Below are 18,585 nucleotides of genomic sequence, written 5' to 3'. Positions count from 1 at the left end.
GGGAGAGGGAGGGGAAACAGGAGGACAAAGGAGGGGGGAACAACTAAGCTGTAGTGCCTCTTCACCTCACTGTACAATACCTTGTGCAATACTTTTTGTAAATAGTCAACAGTGCAATAGACTCAATACTTGAAATGTGCAATTCACTTGTATTTTTATTTTTTATTCCTATTTATTCTATTTATCCCCTTTGTATATTTTATTTATATTTGTCTCTGTATTTATGTGTGTGTATGTGTGTATGTATATATATATATATATAACAGTTCTGTAACTGTAACTTCGGTCGTTGCTGTGCTTTTTTTGGAAGTCGAATTTCCCAGAGGAACCCACCCGAGGGATTAATAAAGTTCTATCTTATCTTATCTTATCTTAGAGCTGCAGCTTCTCTCAGTGGCTGGGGGTTAAGTGATCAGGATATGGCCCAAGACTTGTATGTTCCATAACTTTGTAGATGGAAAAATATTCAACTACAGGAATAAGACAAATGAAAAAAAGTGTCTACCACATATGTTTAGATTCTACGTTGTTTGTTATATGTAGAGATGACTTATTCCTTGAGTTAGATCCTTTTTCTGTGCTTGCATGATTCATACGAATAAATAGCAGCCAGTGCCCCAAGAAAATCTTTGAAAGATATTTGAAATCTTTGAACCTTGAAACACATCTGTTGAGTGTATCAGCTAATGGGCTGCTTTTAGATTTAAGGTGCTACTCAGGCACACTAGCCTTTTTTTCCCCACACTACAACACAGCTAAAGGCTTACAAACGGGTAAAGCTGATTGTATCACAGAACTCTTTAAACACAAACAACATACAACAATAAAGAAACATACACACATCATCTCTGTTGTGACACAGGACACTCCTTTAATGAAGCCAAATATTGTTTTCATTATTGGCTCCATCACAGAGGGGAAAAAAAGCAACATCTGATACAATAACTGATTTTAATCATTGTTAAGATGGGAACATGAGAATACACCAGTCTTTGGCACCTCCTACTCTAAACAAACATGCTGCTTACAGATAAACATCTGTTCTTTTTTTTTTTTTTTTAAAGAAATATTAAAAATACATTTGACATTTTGACACTGATAATCACAAGCATGTGACACATGTGGGTATAAAGGACGGGTGCTCCCATCTTTTGGACAATTTTACAAGTAGAAAACAGTAGAAAGGACCCCTGCACATCTGGGGAAGAAATCAGAATTGATCAGTTGGCAGTTATTTGTGACGTGCGTTAGCAGGTTGCTGACGTGGAGTTGGGGCTTTGTGCGTCCATGTCAAAAACAAGTTTATTTCTTGTGCTCTGTTGGATTCTAATACTGCCTAGGCAGATTTCACCCCCATAGCTGGCCTTCAAAAAATCACAGCATCTTCTGTGCATTTTCACTTTGATTACTTTGAAATGGACTGAATTGGCATGATTGCAACAAAAATATAAATATATGACCGTGTGAATTCTGGAAAATAAAAGAGTGAAACTTTTCAAAATAAGGCAAATTTATGTCACAAAACGCTGAACATTTGTAGTCCTTGAACACCCAACATGTCAGATAATTATGACAGGAATAGCAACTTGACAGCAGAAGAGGAATAAAAAGTCTTTTGTGGTTTGGACAGAGTTGGATTTCAGGGTTTAGATTTCCATTTTAGTTTACAGTAGTGATATCCTCTGTATAATCCTGCAGATTACACATTCTGATAAATTCATTGCAGTAATGAACAACAACATAACACACAACATATTAAATTTTGTGTCAAATGCAGAAGCAGCGTGTGAAAAAGTAGGCACACTTTAACTGCTTCAAAAGGAATTAAGATGGCAAGCAGCAGCCAGGCACTGCTAATCAAATCCACTTGATTATCTGATCATCAGCAAGTGTGAGCACCTCCATATAAGCTCAGGTTTAGGTAGTTTGCTGCTCCTGAGCATTCAGGTGTGTTAACACAACGCCAAAGAGGAAAGACATCAACAACGATCTTTAATAAGAAAATGTTGCTGCCCATCAACCTGGCAAGTGTTAAATGGCCATTTCCAAACAATCTGTTGTCCACTGTTTGACGGATTATTCACAAGTGGAAAACATTCAAGACATGTGTCAATCTTTCAAACACTGCAACAAACCCAAGAGCTCCATTTCACAACACCAGCACAAACACCTCAGACCAACTGTCAGCACGGTGGTGGAGCGATGATGATTTGGGCACCTTGCGGTCACTGAGTGGAGCATGAACTGCTCTGTATACCAAAATGTTCAAGATTTAAATGTGAAGCCATCTGTCTGACAGTTAAAGCCTGGATGAAATTGGGTCATCAACAGGACATTAACCCTAAACACAGCAGCTAATCTATAACAGAATAACTGAAAAAAAGTCAAAGTCCAGACCTCAACCTGACTAAAATGCTGTGATGGGACTTTCTGATTACTTTGAGTTATTGTTGTTAAACGTGATTCTACGAGTTTCTGAATCATAGGGGGTACTTAGCTTGTAACACACACTGCTTTTACATTTCGACTTGCAGTGTATAATGTGTCATTTGTTTTTGTTCATTGCTAGTAGTATTTAAATCCTCCTAAAAACACCGACCAAAGGATGTAAAGCATGTACTGTGACAGTCTCTCGTTTGCGCAGTGATGTTTCCCACACGAGTCATCTTGGTCATATTATGCCTGTAAAAGTTCCATCCGTCTCACAGAATCCACCTTCTTAGTAATTTGTTTGCACAACTTGCAACATGTTGTTTGCATAATTGTATAATCTGTAAATATTTCATTCTCACAAGCTACCTTATTTAATCAAATTCATACATATCATACAAGATGAGCTTGTTAATATTTTGTTCACAGAAGCTATTTTAGTGATACAATTTTAGTACCTTGTTTACACAACTTGACATTTTATTTAACATAGCTGTTATTTTGCGTGAACTACTGATGGGTTTTTTGTTCTATTGTTTAAAAAAAAATAAAAAAAATAAAAATTGTGCAGTGAATTTACCTCGAGAATATTGCACCAAAAAACATTTTAACAATCTAGTCTTCACATAGCCATTAAATCATGTGACTCACGACCCATTTCCATCATACAGAATGTTATAAACATGTTATCGCACCATGCTTCATACGCTGCTGGGTAGAGTAGTATAAAATTGACTGCAACATGAACCCCCCCCCCAAAAAAAAAAAAAAAAAAACAAGTTTCAGGAAACATCTGTGAGAGGCAACTTTAAATAATACACACTGTTTGCATCAATGATCCAAGTGCTGCTACATAACAAATGTTGCATTTGTGGTGATGTTTTGAACATGAACAACAGAAACAGAAGTTCCACAAACGGTTAACAGAAGCTCAAAGTTACGTTCTTCGTTTCTTTTATTTATCAGGTTTCGTCGTTATAATTCCGATGAAGGGGCAGCAGCAGTTTGTGTTTGGGGTTATTTTCCAATAGAAAAATGCTAATTTTGTGTCAGCAGGCCAAAGTGTTGAACCTTTTCAGAGATCTTTTGAGCTCTGAGAACTGAATGTACAGTAAGAAGTTATAACAACACAGAAACAAGACTTTTGGAATAGTACCTGACAAATTTGTCAGTATGCAGTGTTTGAGGATTTACTGTGTACCATTGATACAAAGTGTTAGAAAACATCATTGGTATTGCAATCCTCACCAACAGCATTACGTTTGAGCACCACAGAAATCTTTCTCATTCTTTTTCACACATGTAAATGACATGTTATTGCTGCCTACTTAATACAGCCAACTGCTATTAAAAACATGACAAAAGATGAAAAGTTTAAAATCAGTGACCCACGTAACTTTTACTCTTCAAGAGAAAGAAGGTCACCAGTGTGTAGGGCTGGTATGAAGAACAACAACATGAAAGTATTTTTCAATTTCTGGACTAAAGAACAACTAACAAGATCAGAAGAACATTAAATCTCATAAAGTGCAAGCCTACAATATTTTAAATGTCATAACTGTCAATACAGGAAACACATTACGGTAAAAAGAAAAGAAAATGTAGAAACAGCTGACTTCCATAGACAAATGTAACACTGAGAAAACACTCGTCCTCTGCCTCTCTTCACATCCTCGGAAAGCTGGAATGTAACTAGAGAAAAATGGTCAAAGAACAAACTGGCCTCTTTACCATGTTGCTCCTCCTCGCTTTAACTTCATATTTCATTATGGATTACATAGTCTTGCAAAATACTGAACAAACACATCTCTGCGCAACACTATTATACATCATGTGTGCACACTCCAATGGTGGCAATAACAAAAAAATCAACACTAAAAAGTCAAATGTCATTTCAACCAGCTGCTTCTTGCATTGCTGTATCATTCCAACATTTCAACAAGTGCAGTTAAATTTCAGCAGCCATGTGCAGTCACTTTCCCCTGCTGCTGCCAGGAATAAATCGACAGCAGTTCCTGATAAACCTTTGGACCTTTTACATCTGCCCCACTACATTAAAGATATGAGGCATGCATATTAGCCAATGTAATACTGAAAGTTTGAATATAAAGACAATTTTTCTTTTTAGCTAATACCTCTTAGATGTTAGAGGTTTCAATGGAACTGGTTGGTGATGTTATATACTATATATATATATACACACACTTCTATTCACAAATAATCACATAAAAAGACCAAATCAACAATGAATGCATTTCAGTGTGACCAAAAACATCAAACGTTTTCTCTAAAAGACAATTAAATAATCAAACAAAGAAAGCTACCAATAAGTTGGAGGTAAAATTGAGCTAAAATTCCTCCAAGCCTCTGTGAGAGACAGATTGTGAATTGAGAATTAAACATTTAATGGCAAATGGGAGGCGGTTTTCCACTGCAGGAACTCGCAGGCTGGTCTAGTGCAGCATTCTCTTTAGTATTCATTCTGAACTGCTACAGTTTCCAGGATCGCTAACAAACCTACTGCATTAGCAGCCCTTACAACCTACTGGGGACTCACTCACTGGATAAACTCTAAGATTTCAACAACAAAAGCCAAAGTCTATACGTAGCAGTCTAATGCTTTTAAAGCACAAACAAATGTGCAAAATTTGCAACAGACACTAATATAACTGATCGCAGATATGTCAAATTGCTCTTTTTTTTACATTTATGTATGCTTTTATGAAGTTTTAGTACTGTGCTATGCAAGTTCTCATATGGATTTGATATTAATGTAGTTTGGACCCCACTAAGATTAGCTTTCCTTTAAGACACAGCTAATAGGGATTCTAATATCCATCTATGGGTCTAGGATTTGAAGGCTGTAGTTTTGGCAGAGATTGCAGGGAAGCTCGACCCTCCAGCGGGTCCTGGGACTGTCATGGTTTTTTCTCCCTGTAGGACGTGCACCTCACCTAGCAGGCATCTAGTCAAATGCTGGAACAACTTAACGTGGTTCCTTTCGATGTGGAGGAGCAGAAGCCGTACTCTGAGGCTCTTCTGACTGACTCATTCGTTGCACATTGCATTGAAGCTGATGCCCGATCACTTAGGTGAGCCTCTAATGTATTTAATACCAGGTCATTTGTCAATCAACAGTATTCTTCATTCTCATTGGTGGTCATTTAAGTCGCTCACCTGGAAGTTGCGTCGCCAGCATGTTTTTAAACCCATAGTCACTAAATACTGTTCACTTTCTGTGGTTTCTCATCGATATGTTGGTAGGAATCACTTCCAGTGTGAATGCGGGTTATCGCCACGAGACACCACAGTTGGTTCAAAGGAAGCTCTGGGCTATAATCTCTAAAGTCACTCCCTGCAGCCATAAGTTTTGCTTTTAGGATCCTGATAAATTGGCATTCATAGTCAACTTTTGGGGCAGCCCTGAATTCCTGCGGTGCAAAGTTGCCTGGAACCATCTTTGAGCTTAAAGGAGTGAAAGCCACCAGCCAGTATGGTGACAACAATGACTTAAGGACATAGCGAGAGGAGAACGACTGGTATTTCTTGTGCTTTATAAGAAAGCAGCTAAGAATGTTCTGATTAGGTGGCAGGCCACACGTTAATGCTGTCGTCATGAAGATAACAGGTGCCTAGCCATTTCAGTAATAAAAGTAACGATCTGTGTTATCAGAAAGCACAACAATTTGAACCTCTGACAGGTCACCACCTCTCCCACCTCTCACTAGATTGTCTTCACCAATTGACTAACTAAACTGTACAGGCCCATGCAACACATGCACTACTTCCCTTTACTTTCTCATTCCAAGTCATCTGAACATCTACAATTTCTTTTGTGTGGTGGAGCATCCTCTTTGGAGCACACTAACTGACACACGTCTTTGCCTTTTTTAGCATGCAAGTACAGCACAGTGAAATGGGAAATGAAGCACTATCACGTCACACAAGGCTGAAAAAAAAAAGTCTCCGAATTAGTTTGTTAATGATATGAAAGCGACTAACTCACAACATGTGGCGAAACAAAACCTCATGCACCTTTAGCGTGCTGCAAGTTGATACACCAAGCGCTGTTTGGCAAACACAAAACTCCAGCACTAATAATATTTTTGGTGAATAATGTGCTCATATAATAACTATTACATTTCCTGATGCATTTTTAGCTCTACCATGCTTGTCTTTTTTACAGGTGGATCAAAAACCACATGAAAGCTGCCAAGAATGTTTCCTTACTTTGTTCCTTTACGTTAATAAATGATGAAAAATCTTTTTACAACAAACTACCAAGGCTGTTATCATCTTGATGATAGTCTGCTGTCATGAAAAAAGTTAGAAGCTGATAAACAAGAACTAGTAAGTTGAACAGTAATGTGGAGCATCTCATTTGTTTTACTCTTATGTTGCTCATATTTACCAGGCAAGCCAATGAGAGTCAAAATGGGGAATTTATGAGAAGAAACTATGTGAACATCTTTCTGTTGCATGACATTAACACTTACATGGAGGACATGAACTTGCATGTTGGGGTTTTTTTTTTTTTCATTACCTGTTAAAAAACAAAATGACCATGAGGGCTTTGGCAGTGGAGTCTGTATTTACATATACGCCATACTGCCCTGTGTGAAGATGTTAGTAGGCTTCCAGTGAATCATCCCAAAATAAGCTCTGCACGTCCAGCATGGTCGCCAGCTCCAAAATATGCTTCTGTAGAAGGCTGCTCTCCACTGTGTCCTGTTTGGGGAGCTCTGGATAGGATTCCGGGAAACTCTGAGATTCCTGCAAGCACACAAACATCCAAATTGTGTTTTAGCTACCTGACAAAAATACTTTGGTGGTCACTGAAGGGTTCTCACTCTAAAGTGAGAATCAAAGGTTTAAGCGTTAAGAAGAGCTTCCTTCATTTACGAGAAATTTAAAAAATACATGATTTAAATAGCATTTAAACACAATGAGAAGGTTAAAAAATTATTGTATGCAGGTAAACTATTATAAAATTTAAAAAAATAGCAGTTTATTTTGAAAGTCATCTGTTATTCTCATTTATTAATATTATTTATTATTGCCCCCATAATAACATAAGTGTTTTTTATTGAGTTACTCGATGGAATAATTAATATTAAAATATTGATTATTAAAATAATCAATAACTGTAAACCTGTAATAATCTGGGGACTTTAGTGGGTTCATTTACTGAGTATTTGCTGACATGACATGACCTCCTGATGATGCATAAATACGACTTACTGCAAGTGCTTAAGAAACACTGGTTTGTGGAAATGCATGGTGCATTTTTGGCATATAAACTTAAACAATGTGGCTCCTTGAGGAAAGCAGACTTACCCGAAAGAGTTTATGCAGTCTCAGTGCAGCGGAGCAGAACACAAAGCGGATCAACAGCAGCCGCAGGAACTCGTCACCAAAGAACTGCAAAAAGGCTTGATCTGCATTAAACAATGTGTAAATAAGTCGATCAACAGAAGACGAATGCATCACAATTTATTTCAGTGCAGCCTTAAATCCACCATAGATTTAAACTTCTCAAGAAAGAGAGAAGTTTATTTTCATGGAGGGACCTACAAAGCTCACCTGATGGTCACAAATACAGTACACATGGGTCGTCACAGTAACCCTTTCATAGTCCATGCTAATCTCCATAACATACCTATGGTCCGCGATCGTGTTAGCATCTGCCCAATGTCACGGTACACTTTGCGAAGGAATTCTTGAGCTCTTTCCCAAAGACCTCGTTGCACACTGTTTAAGCCACACACGGAGGAGAAAGCCAAGAGCGGACTGTAGAGGAACAGAGTGAAGAGACTCCCACGCTGAGACTGATCTAAACAGGTGAAGCAGAGACATTGTAAACTGAAAGGAAATTCGATGCCTGAAAAGCTTCCACTGAAAGCAGCATCTTTACCAAACATAAAAATACTGGTAGATACCAATGACACCCATGTTAAATGTGGATTAATCAGCTGCTACAAACAGTCCAGAATTTACTTTTGTCTAACTAACATTAGACTAAAAGCCTCTTTCTCTTTCAACCAAAACACTCAGACAGCGGAGCCACAGAGAGGAAGTTAGGCAAACAGACGAAGATGGAGTTCGTTTAGGTCTTCTGGTTAAAGGAGTGTGGTTCTGCAGTGACACCCACCTTGTACACTCTTGGGATATACCGTAGGTGATAGTAGGCACACCAGGGGCTGGCCAAATAGATTTGTAAAATTCTAATAAAACAAAGACAGAAACAAGCATTTTAATTATGGAAATATACTTACAAACAACAGTGGCACGTTTGATATATCTGCTGTGGACATTAGTGACATTTTTATCTTGAAGATAGATTGAGGGACATCCATACAAAAGCTGAACGTCTGACACAAACTTGTGCTGTGTGATGTGAACAGAGGTGAGCATCTGCTCAATTCATAAATATTTCGACTTTGGCAAAAAATTAGCTTCACATTTGGTCAGGAAACCCATGAGCAGATTCTCTCATACACCTTCATTCTTAGCATCCCTCTCTCCCCTTTAACAGTAATATCCCCTACATTTTAATTCCCTACTCTTACCTCGACCCCCCTCGTCTAAAACTAAGAAACGCTGAAATATTAATTTAAATTTATGTATTTAAATCTACGTAAGATGAGACAAGATGTTCATTACTAAAATGTAACAAATGAATAACTAAAAAACTATTCAAATGTGATTAAAGTGTGGCACATTGAGCCATGCTTTATGAATGATGCACGCACCATGACAACCACTTCAATAACAGTTCAAATCTAAAATAACAAAACAACAAGTTATGCAGCCATTTTTTTTTCCCGCTTATCTGAAGTCGGCTCGTGGAGGGAGGAGCAGAGAAGTCCTGCCTCCACGATCCGCCACCTCCTCCAACTTATCCTGGGAAACATTGAGCCATCTCTCCAAGTGTGTCCCAGGTATACACTGGGGCCTCCTCCTAGTAGGACGTGCCCGTCTGAACACCTTGTCAAGGAGGCGACAGCTTTAGCCGTCACCCTATCGCTAAGAGAGAGGCCATCGACCTTTTGGAGCACCAATTAAAATGTAACAATTAGATTAAACCACTAGTAACTCTGGTACTGACTAGTGACAACAGTGTTGATTAGTCTGCTAGGACACAATATGTGCACATCCCTGGAAACTCATGAATATTCGCCCCTAACATTCTACAAAAGGAATACAATTTATAAAGGTTGATTATTTTCTCTTGCCGTCTTGGTCCAACTGCTCTCACTTTCCCCCCCATCTCTACATAAAAGTCAAGTTTAATCCTACAGCTACATATGGCCTCAACCTGCATCAATAAGGTTGCCCTACATTTTAGATTCTTGCATTAGGAGAATACGCAGTCTATGAGAGAATTCCAGCTGAGGTGTCTTTATATTGCACCACAAAGCAACTTTTTTGCCAAAGAACCGGAGAATTACTGATCTTTTCATATTGGACAACACAAGCTTTTGTCAATTCACCTCTTTCCAAAAGACTGTGGATGTAAACTTCACGTTGCATTTTGTTTGAACACACTAGTAGTGATGCAATGTGGCGGTATCCACACAGATAAAACTATTCTCAACTTTGAGGCGAGTACTTGTTACTAATGGAGTGAAGAAAACTATTAATTGACATAAGATAGGGTGTTTGTTCATGCAATTTATGAAGGAGGCATGAGAAAGACCTAACAAACATTTTCAGTTACAGGTTTCAAGTTGGCCCTGTCATCATAACTTGCACATCCCCTGAATTAGAGGATCTCCCATGCAACCATATGTCCACTAGTGTTCAGCTGCCAACTACAAGGTGATGCGTAGTGAGCGAATTTCTTTTTATGCTGATTGGGCTTAAGTTGTGTTGTGAGGTGAGAAAAGATTCCCTCATCACATTTTTCCCTCCATTTGCCCATCAACAATTCCTCACCATTTAAACGTCTCTGAAATGGAAGGTCTTCACCTACATACCTTGTAGGCCGTGCTGTTTGAAGAATCCACAATGACAAAAAGAGGCTTCCGGGTGAAAGGGAATAAGTCTCCTGGATGAAGGCTGCAATATGCCAAGCAAATGTAACTCAGCAAACCCTCAGTGAGGTTCTGCACTTTTCAAGTAACATAGATAGATTCTTAGTAAGCTCTGTCACACATTATGACTTATGTAAACATATTTAGAGTCAGGCTTTCAGCACGAAAGCCTGAAAGTCATTTACTTATTAGTAAAAGTAATAGGTAAAATCACTTCCTCTGATTTTGGTTTAGATGCTGTCAACTGAATAAACAAAGCAAAGTTAGAAGTATTGCTAGGAAATTCTCACCAATGCATTTCCTTCTGGGCCTGATTCCTCTTCTGCACCGTCTCTCCATTCACCACATCTCGATTTGTATTCGTGAGAACTCCTCCAAAATCATATGGTCCTGTGGGAAAGGGTTAGACGCTTCTTTGGTGTAACTTGAAAAGACTGTATCGGTCATAAATATGCATTGGTAATGCTTGGTAGAAGCCACTGTCCACAACATCTTCAACCACCTGAGGTACAAATTCAACAGCATTCCAAGAGAGGCTAAGTATACTGAGTCTGAACGGACCTTGTTCTGCATTAGGGATGAGACTTGAGAACCGGTTCCCAGTAGTTCAATTTCTTTTAATTGTTAGTGTGCTTGCCTATTGATCCTGCTTAACGGTTTCATTTGCACTTGCTGTAAACAGCTGATTTCAGTTGTATATTGTTAAATGGTAATTATAAGACAATGCATTTCAGGTCATTTTAAAGTGAAATGCAAAAGTAATGTAACGAGTAGTGTAACAAATTACTTTCTTTTGGGAGTAATTAAGTAATGCACAATTTTACTTTTAATTGTAATAAACTTTAAATAATGACTCCCAACCCCGATCATAACAGAGGGGAAATACCTATATGTCTTTGATATACTGCTGAGCAATGGAGGTGACTCTCAAAACTGAGCCAATGGGGACTCAATGAGAATTGATAAGGAACCGAATAGTTAAATGAAGTTGAAAACGGAATCAGCTAAATTCTTATCAATTCCCATCCATATTCTAGATCCCCTTTGATGTGGCGGCAAAGTGATTGGTGCCTGGTGTGGTGGTAATCCATGAAGGGAGCCATCAAGCTGAAAAAGGAGTTCTGTTGGGCTTGATTAGCCTGTAACACATTGGAGGCAGTTGATGTCAGCAGGCCAAGCAGAGCAAACTGTGGTGTGGGAGCGGTGAAGCCATGGAAAAAGATTTTTGGATGGACAAACCGTGAGGCGACTCAGGAGGGAACTATAGGGGCATCGTACTCCTCAGCCTTCCTGGGAAGGTCTATGCCAAAGGAAAGGAGAGTTTGTCCGTTAATTGAACCCAAGATTCAGGAGGAACAATGCGAGTTTTGTTCTGTGTCTGGGAACACTGAACCAGGACGTTATCCTCTCGAGGATATTCGAGTGTCTGTGGGAGTTTGCACAGCCAGTCTCCATGTGTTTTTTGGACTTGGAGAAGGCATTTGACTATAACCCTATGGTACCCTATAGGGGGTGCTGTGTGAGTCAGGGTGTTCAGCCCATTGTTATGAGGAATCCAGTCCCTTGGTCTGTATTGCCAGCAATAAGTTTGACTTGTTTCTATTGGGTGCTGGACTCTCTCAGGGCTGCCCTTTGTCACGATTCTGTTCAGACTTTTTATGGGCAGAATATTGAGGTGTGGCCAAGTGGTGAAAGGCTTCCAGCTTGGTGACCTCAGAATTTCAGCTATGCTTTTTGTGCACGATGTGTTCACAATTGAGGAAAGAGGGGAGCAGGAGATCGACAGACAGATTGGAGCCGCAGCTGCAGTGATGCAGACATTATACCGGTACATGATGAAGAGAGAGGTGGACATGAAAGAGAAGCTGCGGATTTACCAGTTAATGAAGCCAAAGCTGAACCATGGACACAAGCAAAAGAACGAGATTGGGAGTAGAATCAGGGGAAATTAGCTTTCTCCAAAAGGTGGCTGGAGTCTCCATAGGTGAGGAGTTCAGCCATCTGAGAGAGACTCAGATTAGAGCTGCTACTCCCCGAAAAGAGCCAGTTGAAGTGGCTCGGCTATCTGACAAGGACGCCTCCTGGATGCCTTATGGTTAAAGTGTTCTGCGTATGTCCTACTCGGAGAATGCCCTGGGGTAGAACCAGTAGGACACACTGGAGAGATTATACATCTCGGCGGGTCTAGGAAACCCCGAATAAATTGCAGGTGGTGGCTGGGGAGAAAAGAATCTGGGCTTCTCTGCTCACACTGCTGCCCCTGCGACCCAGCCCCCGATAAGCAGAAGAAAATGGAAGGCAGGACTCGAGTGCTGCAAACATGCCTACTATAACAAAAAACTCTTGAAATGGCAGTGTTGCATTTGCTGTTGTCTCTAATTTATTGTTATTAGTTACATCCATGACTTTGCTTGAATGTTTTTTAAAAACTTTACATCAGATAAAACCTGGAAGCCTGTCTCACGAACCAGACATTTTTGACTTTTTCAAGACATTTCATCAGATTTCTTTCACGTATTTTCACTTTTACTTCCTACCACAAACATGTGCTAACAGCTGTAATGACATTACTGATCTCCACTCCGAATCGGTCTGTTATCGTATTCAGAAATTCCATGAAATTACAGACAAAAAAAACAAAACAAAAAAAGAAAAACATACCCTCATAATCTGAATGCCCAGTAGGGAAGACTCCAGTAGCTGACAGGTAGATGAGCAGAACACTGTTAGCAGGTAGCTCCTGGAAATAAAAGTGGTAAGATAAAAAAATTAAGTCACAAATTCAAGTATTTCATTTTACTATAACTACTAATCTTAAATAATTTACAGCGCATGATAACCGAAAAACTCCATTCAATTCAGTTGAAATTATATAGCGCCAATTCACAACCACGTCTGTCTGAGTATGATAATACAAGCTTGGCACACCCATTTTTTAGACAGTTTCTCCCATTCTTCTTTGTAGAACCTTTCGAGCTCAGGTTGGACAGGAAGGGTTGGGGCAAAGACATTTTCAGATCTTTTCAGAGACGTTCAATCGGGTTCAGGTCTAGGCTCTGGCTGGGCCTCCTTTGTTATCGTGACTGTGTGCGTAGGGTCGCTGTCCTGTTGGAAGATGAGCCTTCACCCCAGACCAGGGTCCAGAGTGCTCTAGAGCACATTACCATCCAAGATATCTATGTACATTGCTACAATCATCTTGCCTTCAAGTCAGACTAGTCTCCCAGTTGCTGGTGCCAAAAACATCCCCGTACCATGATGCTGCCACAACCATGATTCTCTACAGGTATGGTAATGACCAAGTGCTGAACAGTACCTGGTTTCCTCCAGACATGATACTCAGGCCAAAGAGTTCAATCTTTGCTTCATCAGAACAGAAAATATTGTATCTCATGGCCTAAAAGGCACCTGAAGGACTCCAGGTGGGTTGTCATGTGCCTTTTCTGAGGAAAGGCTTCCATCCAGCCACGTTACCACACAGGCCTTAATAGTTGAGTGCTGCAGAAATGATTGTGCTTCTGAAAGGTTATTCTCTCTCCACAGAGCAATGTTGGAGCTCTGTCAGAGTGAGCATAGGGTTCTTGGTCACCTCCTCAACTAAGGTTCTTCTACCCCGAATGCCAGGAAGCCACAATTAGGAAGAGTTCAGGTGGTTCCAAACTTTTTCTATTTGTGAGTGATAGAGGCCACTTTGCTCATTGGGACGTTCAATGCTGCAGATATTTTTCTGCACACTTTCTCAGATCTGTACCTCGATACCATCCTAACTCAGAGGTCTACAAATGATTCCTCACACTCCATGGATTTGTTTGGGCTCTGACATCAATCATGCCCAATCCAATCCCACCGATTTACCTGATTTACTGACTTGAGTGGATATATATATGTTCCCTTTATGAGCTTAACTTGAAAACAATGCCCAGATAGCAGTGGAAAGAAGTGAGGATATAAATATTAACAATGCAAATAATGTAAATATATAATACATCTTGGAGATAAAAATCTCAACTTATTGAATATTTATTGAGGAAACCTGCGATCATACTGACCTTAAAAGAGGCAGACAAGAAAGTAAAAAGCTGGCTGAAGGTTGGCTTATACAGCAAATACTTGTGAGGGTTTTCTCTCTTCGCTGGCTTTTCGTTGGGTTCCTGTGGAGAAACATCACACAAAACATTGCATGTGTAAAGAAAAGATTGTAAAACCTTATGTAAATGCAAGTGAAATCAAAAGGCTTCTAGGCCCGGGGCTGAGGCACACTGCTGTGTGTACAGGTGTATTATGTGGTTTTATGATCCCTATACATTATAAATGTATAAGCCATTTGTGCATTTATACATGTGGTACAGTAATAGTATCTTCATTAACAGACAAGCAGATTGGGATTGGACAGTAAATGTGTTCTTGTGCAAATCTATACAGTTTATACAGAGGAACAGTTTGTGCTGTGGATAAATCCTATCAGAGACTCACGCGATGGACATGCGTCAACCAGCATGCAGCCTGTTTCAGTTGCTCCTGTATTTTTAATCCATACTTTAAACTTTTTCCTTACTGTCTTTGTCTTTTACTTATTATTGTAGCATGTTAGTTTGTTTTCAATAGTTTTCTCTCAAACATGTGGGTTGAGAAAGTTTTTCTTCTCCTTGTTGCCTCATTGAGGAATGGGATTGCGGCATGGCAGTTACACACCACACGCTCTGTGGCTGAAATGGATGCAGAGGTGGGGGACAGAAGAGCACGAGGGAGACCGTAATACAGTGGAGGCTTCAAGCAATGAAGAGCTTTAAGCTGAGTCTCCCATGTAGTATAATGGGGAATGTTAGGTCGCTAGCAAACAAGCTGCATGAGCCAACAGCACTTGCCTGGAGTCAGAGAAGCCTGATGTGCTTCACTGAGTCATGGATTAACCAGGATATTCCAGATGACAATGCATCTGTGGAAGGCTTCCATACTGTTTGGGCCAACATGGACAAGTGGTAAAGCAGGAAGGAGGGGGGCTTGCCCATTATTACCACTACACGATGTGCCTGACACTCACCATCGTTCCTTGCTTGGAGGTCTGTGTGGCCAGGTTTACTGGTTCCCTCTCCAAAGCTTGAAGCATGCGGAACATATCTATGGTTAACTCACTGAACTTCACCTAAAATAAATGACAAAACAATATTAATATATCAAGTTACTGTTTCAGCCTTCATTGTGGTTTGAAAAATTATTCAAAGTCACACACAAACACAATTGTTTGCCATACACAGAAAAATGAGAGCCCTCAAAGATAAATCAGTGCTGCAGTTATAATGAAAATGAAACAAAAACAACTACTGGTTATATTGTAATCTTCTCCTACAAAGTTTGACAAATATTTTAGTTTTTTGGGTCATAACAGCCAGGAGTGAGCAGTGCAAATACTATCAGCACTTCAGAAACTGAATGTTAGTGTAAACTGCACAGAAAGCAGAAAAAGATCAGATCAGAGGCCCAGAGAGAGGACGTATATGAAATAATAAAATAATCCATCCATCCATATTACTTGAGAGTCAATGTCTCAAGTTTTCTCTGAAAAGAGTTGCAGCAATTGTGGAAATAGAAATATATTGCTTTTCTAGTCTTAGTACCCAGTTAAGGCACTTTAGATTACAAATAACATTTAACTAGAACATGCATGCAGTATCCAAAGGAAACCACAAAGGTACATTGAGGAACATGCAACTTCTACATCGAAAGACCCCAGCCAGGTTTCAAGCCTTCTTGCTGTGAGGCAACAGTGCCGATCATTGCACCACCATGCTGCTCATGCTGATGTGTGTTAAGTTTGAGAAACCATGAATCAGATTTAGTGGGTTAGAACCTGGTTGTTACTGTTGCCGATGATTAGTGCGTCAGCAAGGATGAGCTGCCCAACCACCATGCCTTGTTCCAGTGGAGGCACACTTCCCTCCTGCAGCCGATTGCTGATGGTGACGACAGAATTGTTGTCGTTCAGAACTACCACAGGATCTGCCTGTTACAGACAAACAATTGAAGAAGAGCAGTTGAAGAAATAGTGCGGATCCAGTATATCACCCAGCAGGCAAGAGGAAGAACAGAGACTTCTCTGTTTACCTGTATGTGCACAAACATGACAATTATAATATAATGAATAAATTACTAACATAATGAAATAACATCAAACAGTATTAGGCTTGGATGGTTATTTACCTCTATAAAAGCTGCCACTTCCTGCAGAACCAGGTTCCACTCCAACTGGTCCTCTGTGTTGAAACGCTGTGTGTAGTCTTCAATTTCCTCAGATAACTCCTGCAGATGGCAGATAGGCAGGAAGAGCAATAAGAGGTGTCATGAAAAAAAACGAACAGTTTTGAATTTTTACACAATCATAAAAGTAAATCGTGAACAAAATTCATGAAGTAGACTACCTCATTCACATTTACAGGGAGAAAAAACCCAAAATATTAGCACAGTTCAATACAATATCTGCAGCTCCTTAGATCTAGAAAATATTCTAACGTTAAAAAAAAAAGAGAGAACCTAAAAGAGAGATTTGCAAAACCTGTTAATGGTACCTCAACATGTACAAAGTGTTGATCTTTGACAACACGAGCAACATACCCAATAATGATAACATACTTTCTATTACAAATTAAGAAAATACACTTCTCAGCAAAAACAATAAAACCACTGACAGGTGAATGAATTTACATTGATTGCTGTGTTTTGACTTGTTTAATTGAGAAAGATAAGGCTTAACATAAGAAAACTTGGCTTATGGTATTCATGTAGATACTACTCCGACTTGCACAACCTACCTAAACATTTTGAAGACCATGCACAACCCTCTTGATGCGAGTGGCCTCATTACTAACTACTAAGCTATTAGTCCAAAACCAAGACACTTACCTTTTCCTCCTCACCCAATTCAGCTTAATATTAAGGGGGATTTTTTTTAAGCATTATAATACAGCATCTTCAACTTTGAAGGTATTGAGTGGACTGTAGACAGGTACTACACTTGGCAAATTATAGTTTCGACTATTACAAAATGGTTTTCCCTTATAGGTACACTTTGACTGTTTCTTCCTTTATTTAGCTGTTTTTGGCCCCTTTTTTTACTCTATAACATGCCTTTCGTTCTAGTATTAGTAGTCGATATACACATTAATACAAAGTTATCACTTTGTAATTATAGTCATGTGAATGTACCTCATTATTAAAACTGTTACCTAATGACTGAAACCCTGCATACCAAGCTGTAATATAAAGTACTAACAATATGGCTTCCATACCTTCACCAGAACTTTGACAAGGTCCATCTTGTTTAAAAGTAAACAGACGACTATGTAGCGAGCATAATAACGAAGCTTCTTCACTACTAATTCAGGCCTGATGAAAGACAAGAAAAGACAATATGAGCGGGCAAACACAAACAAATCAACATAAAGCACTATCACAGTTGAAGCAGTGTTTATTAAATTGACTGGAGCCACCAAATGGTTCACCCTGTGTTTCTTAAGACTCCAATAAACATTTTTGTCTTTTCAACAAATATTTGATGTAAATATCTACACTCTGGGAGCGTGAAAAGAGAAATTTTGCTCATTTTTGGGAAAAAAAGACATCAGATCGTGCACACTCACATAAAAAGGCGAGTTTCACACATAATATGACTCTTACACACTTAAATGATCCCCAAGAGTGCAGTCCAGTCCGCTCAGACACATTATCAAATAATGATTAAATGGAGATAAAAATCTATAAAGAATGTTATACACTTAAAAATGTAACAGTACAAGAACAAATAGCACAAGAGCTTAATGCTGCAGAAATTCATTAATCTTGGGATTTAGCATAACGAGCAAAAAATTAGACATTTTAATTCCAGTTAATTATTTCAACGCTGAGGGAAATCTTGGTGCTGCTGTTTATATCAAATGTGATAGCTGCACGTTAGAGCTCTGAAAGCTTAAACTGGATCATTTTAAACATTCTAGGTTACTAGTAGCTGCAGTTCCAACTGTGTAAAAGAGACTTGGCAGCAGATTATAATAAATTATAACATTTATATATTTACAGCTGGGCAACAACTTGCACATTTGAGACATGTTTGCCCAGCGGGGAACCT

At 39.2% G+C, this 18,585-nt stretch overlaps 1 protein-coding gene across 2 annotated transcripts in view; it reads right to left on the bottom strand.

Moving 5' to 3' along the window:
• Positions 1 to 845: 845 nt before the first annotated feature.
• scai (suppressor of cancer cell invasion) overlaps positions 846 to 18,585 on the bottom strand; it is a 30,888-nt gene continuing 13,148 nt past the window's right edge. For both annotated transcript variants that reach the window (XM_085280574.1, XM_085280575.1), the window contains 12 exons: positions 17,750 to 17,846; positions 16,665 to 16,763; positions 16,315 to 16,467; positions 15,508 to 15,609; positions 14,516 to 14,617; positions 13,128 to 13,206; positions 10,757 to 10,856; positions 10,410 to 10,491; positions 8,582 to 8,654; positions 8,090 to 8,263; positions 7,768 to 7,868; positions 846 to 7,203 (listed from right to left, as the gene is read on the bottom strand). In XM_085280574.1, the coding sequence (XP_085136700.1) occupies positions 7,057 to 7,203; positions 7,768 to 7,868; positions 8,090 to 8,263; positions 8,582 to 8,654; positions 10,410 to 10,491; positions 10,757 to 10,856; positions 13,128 to 13,206; positions 14,516 to 14,617; positions 15,508 to 15,609; positions 16,315 to 16,467; positions 16,665 to 16,763; positions 17,750 to 17,846 (1,309 nt within the window). In that variant the 3' untranslated portion in view covers positions 846 to 7,056. The remainder of the gene's footprint in view (positions 7,204 to 7,767; positions 7,869 to 8,089; positions 8,264 to 8,581; positions 8,655 to 10,409; positions 10,492 to 10,756; positions 10,857 to 13,127; positions 13,207 to 14,515; positions 14,618 to 15,507; positions 15,610 to 16,314; positions 16,468 to 16,664; positions 16,764 to 17,749; positions 17,847 to 18,585) is intronic.

Source organism: Mchenga conophoros, linkage group LG7 (assembly GCF_057382185.1).
Source record: "Mchenga conophoros isolate Kocher_MC1m ecotype Shallow Benthic linkage group LG7, M_conophoros_male_GT1.1, whole genome shotgun sequence".
Taxonomy (NCBI): Eukaryota; Metazoa; Chordata; class Actinopteri; order Cichliformes; family Cichlidae; genus Mchenga; species Mchenga conophoros.
The sequence above is the reverse complement of the archived record's forward strand: the minus strand, read 5'-3'. Positions and strand labels throughout refer to the sequence as shown.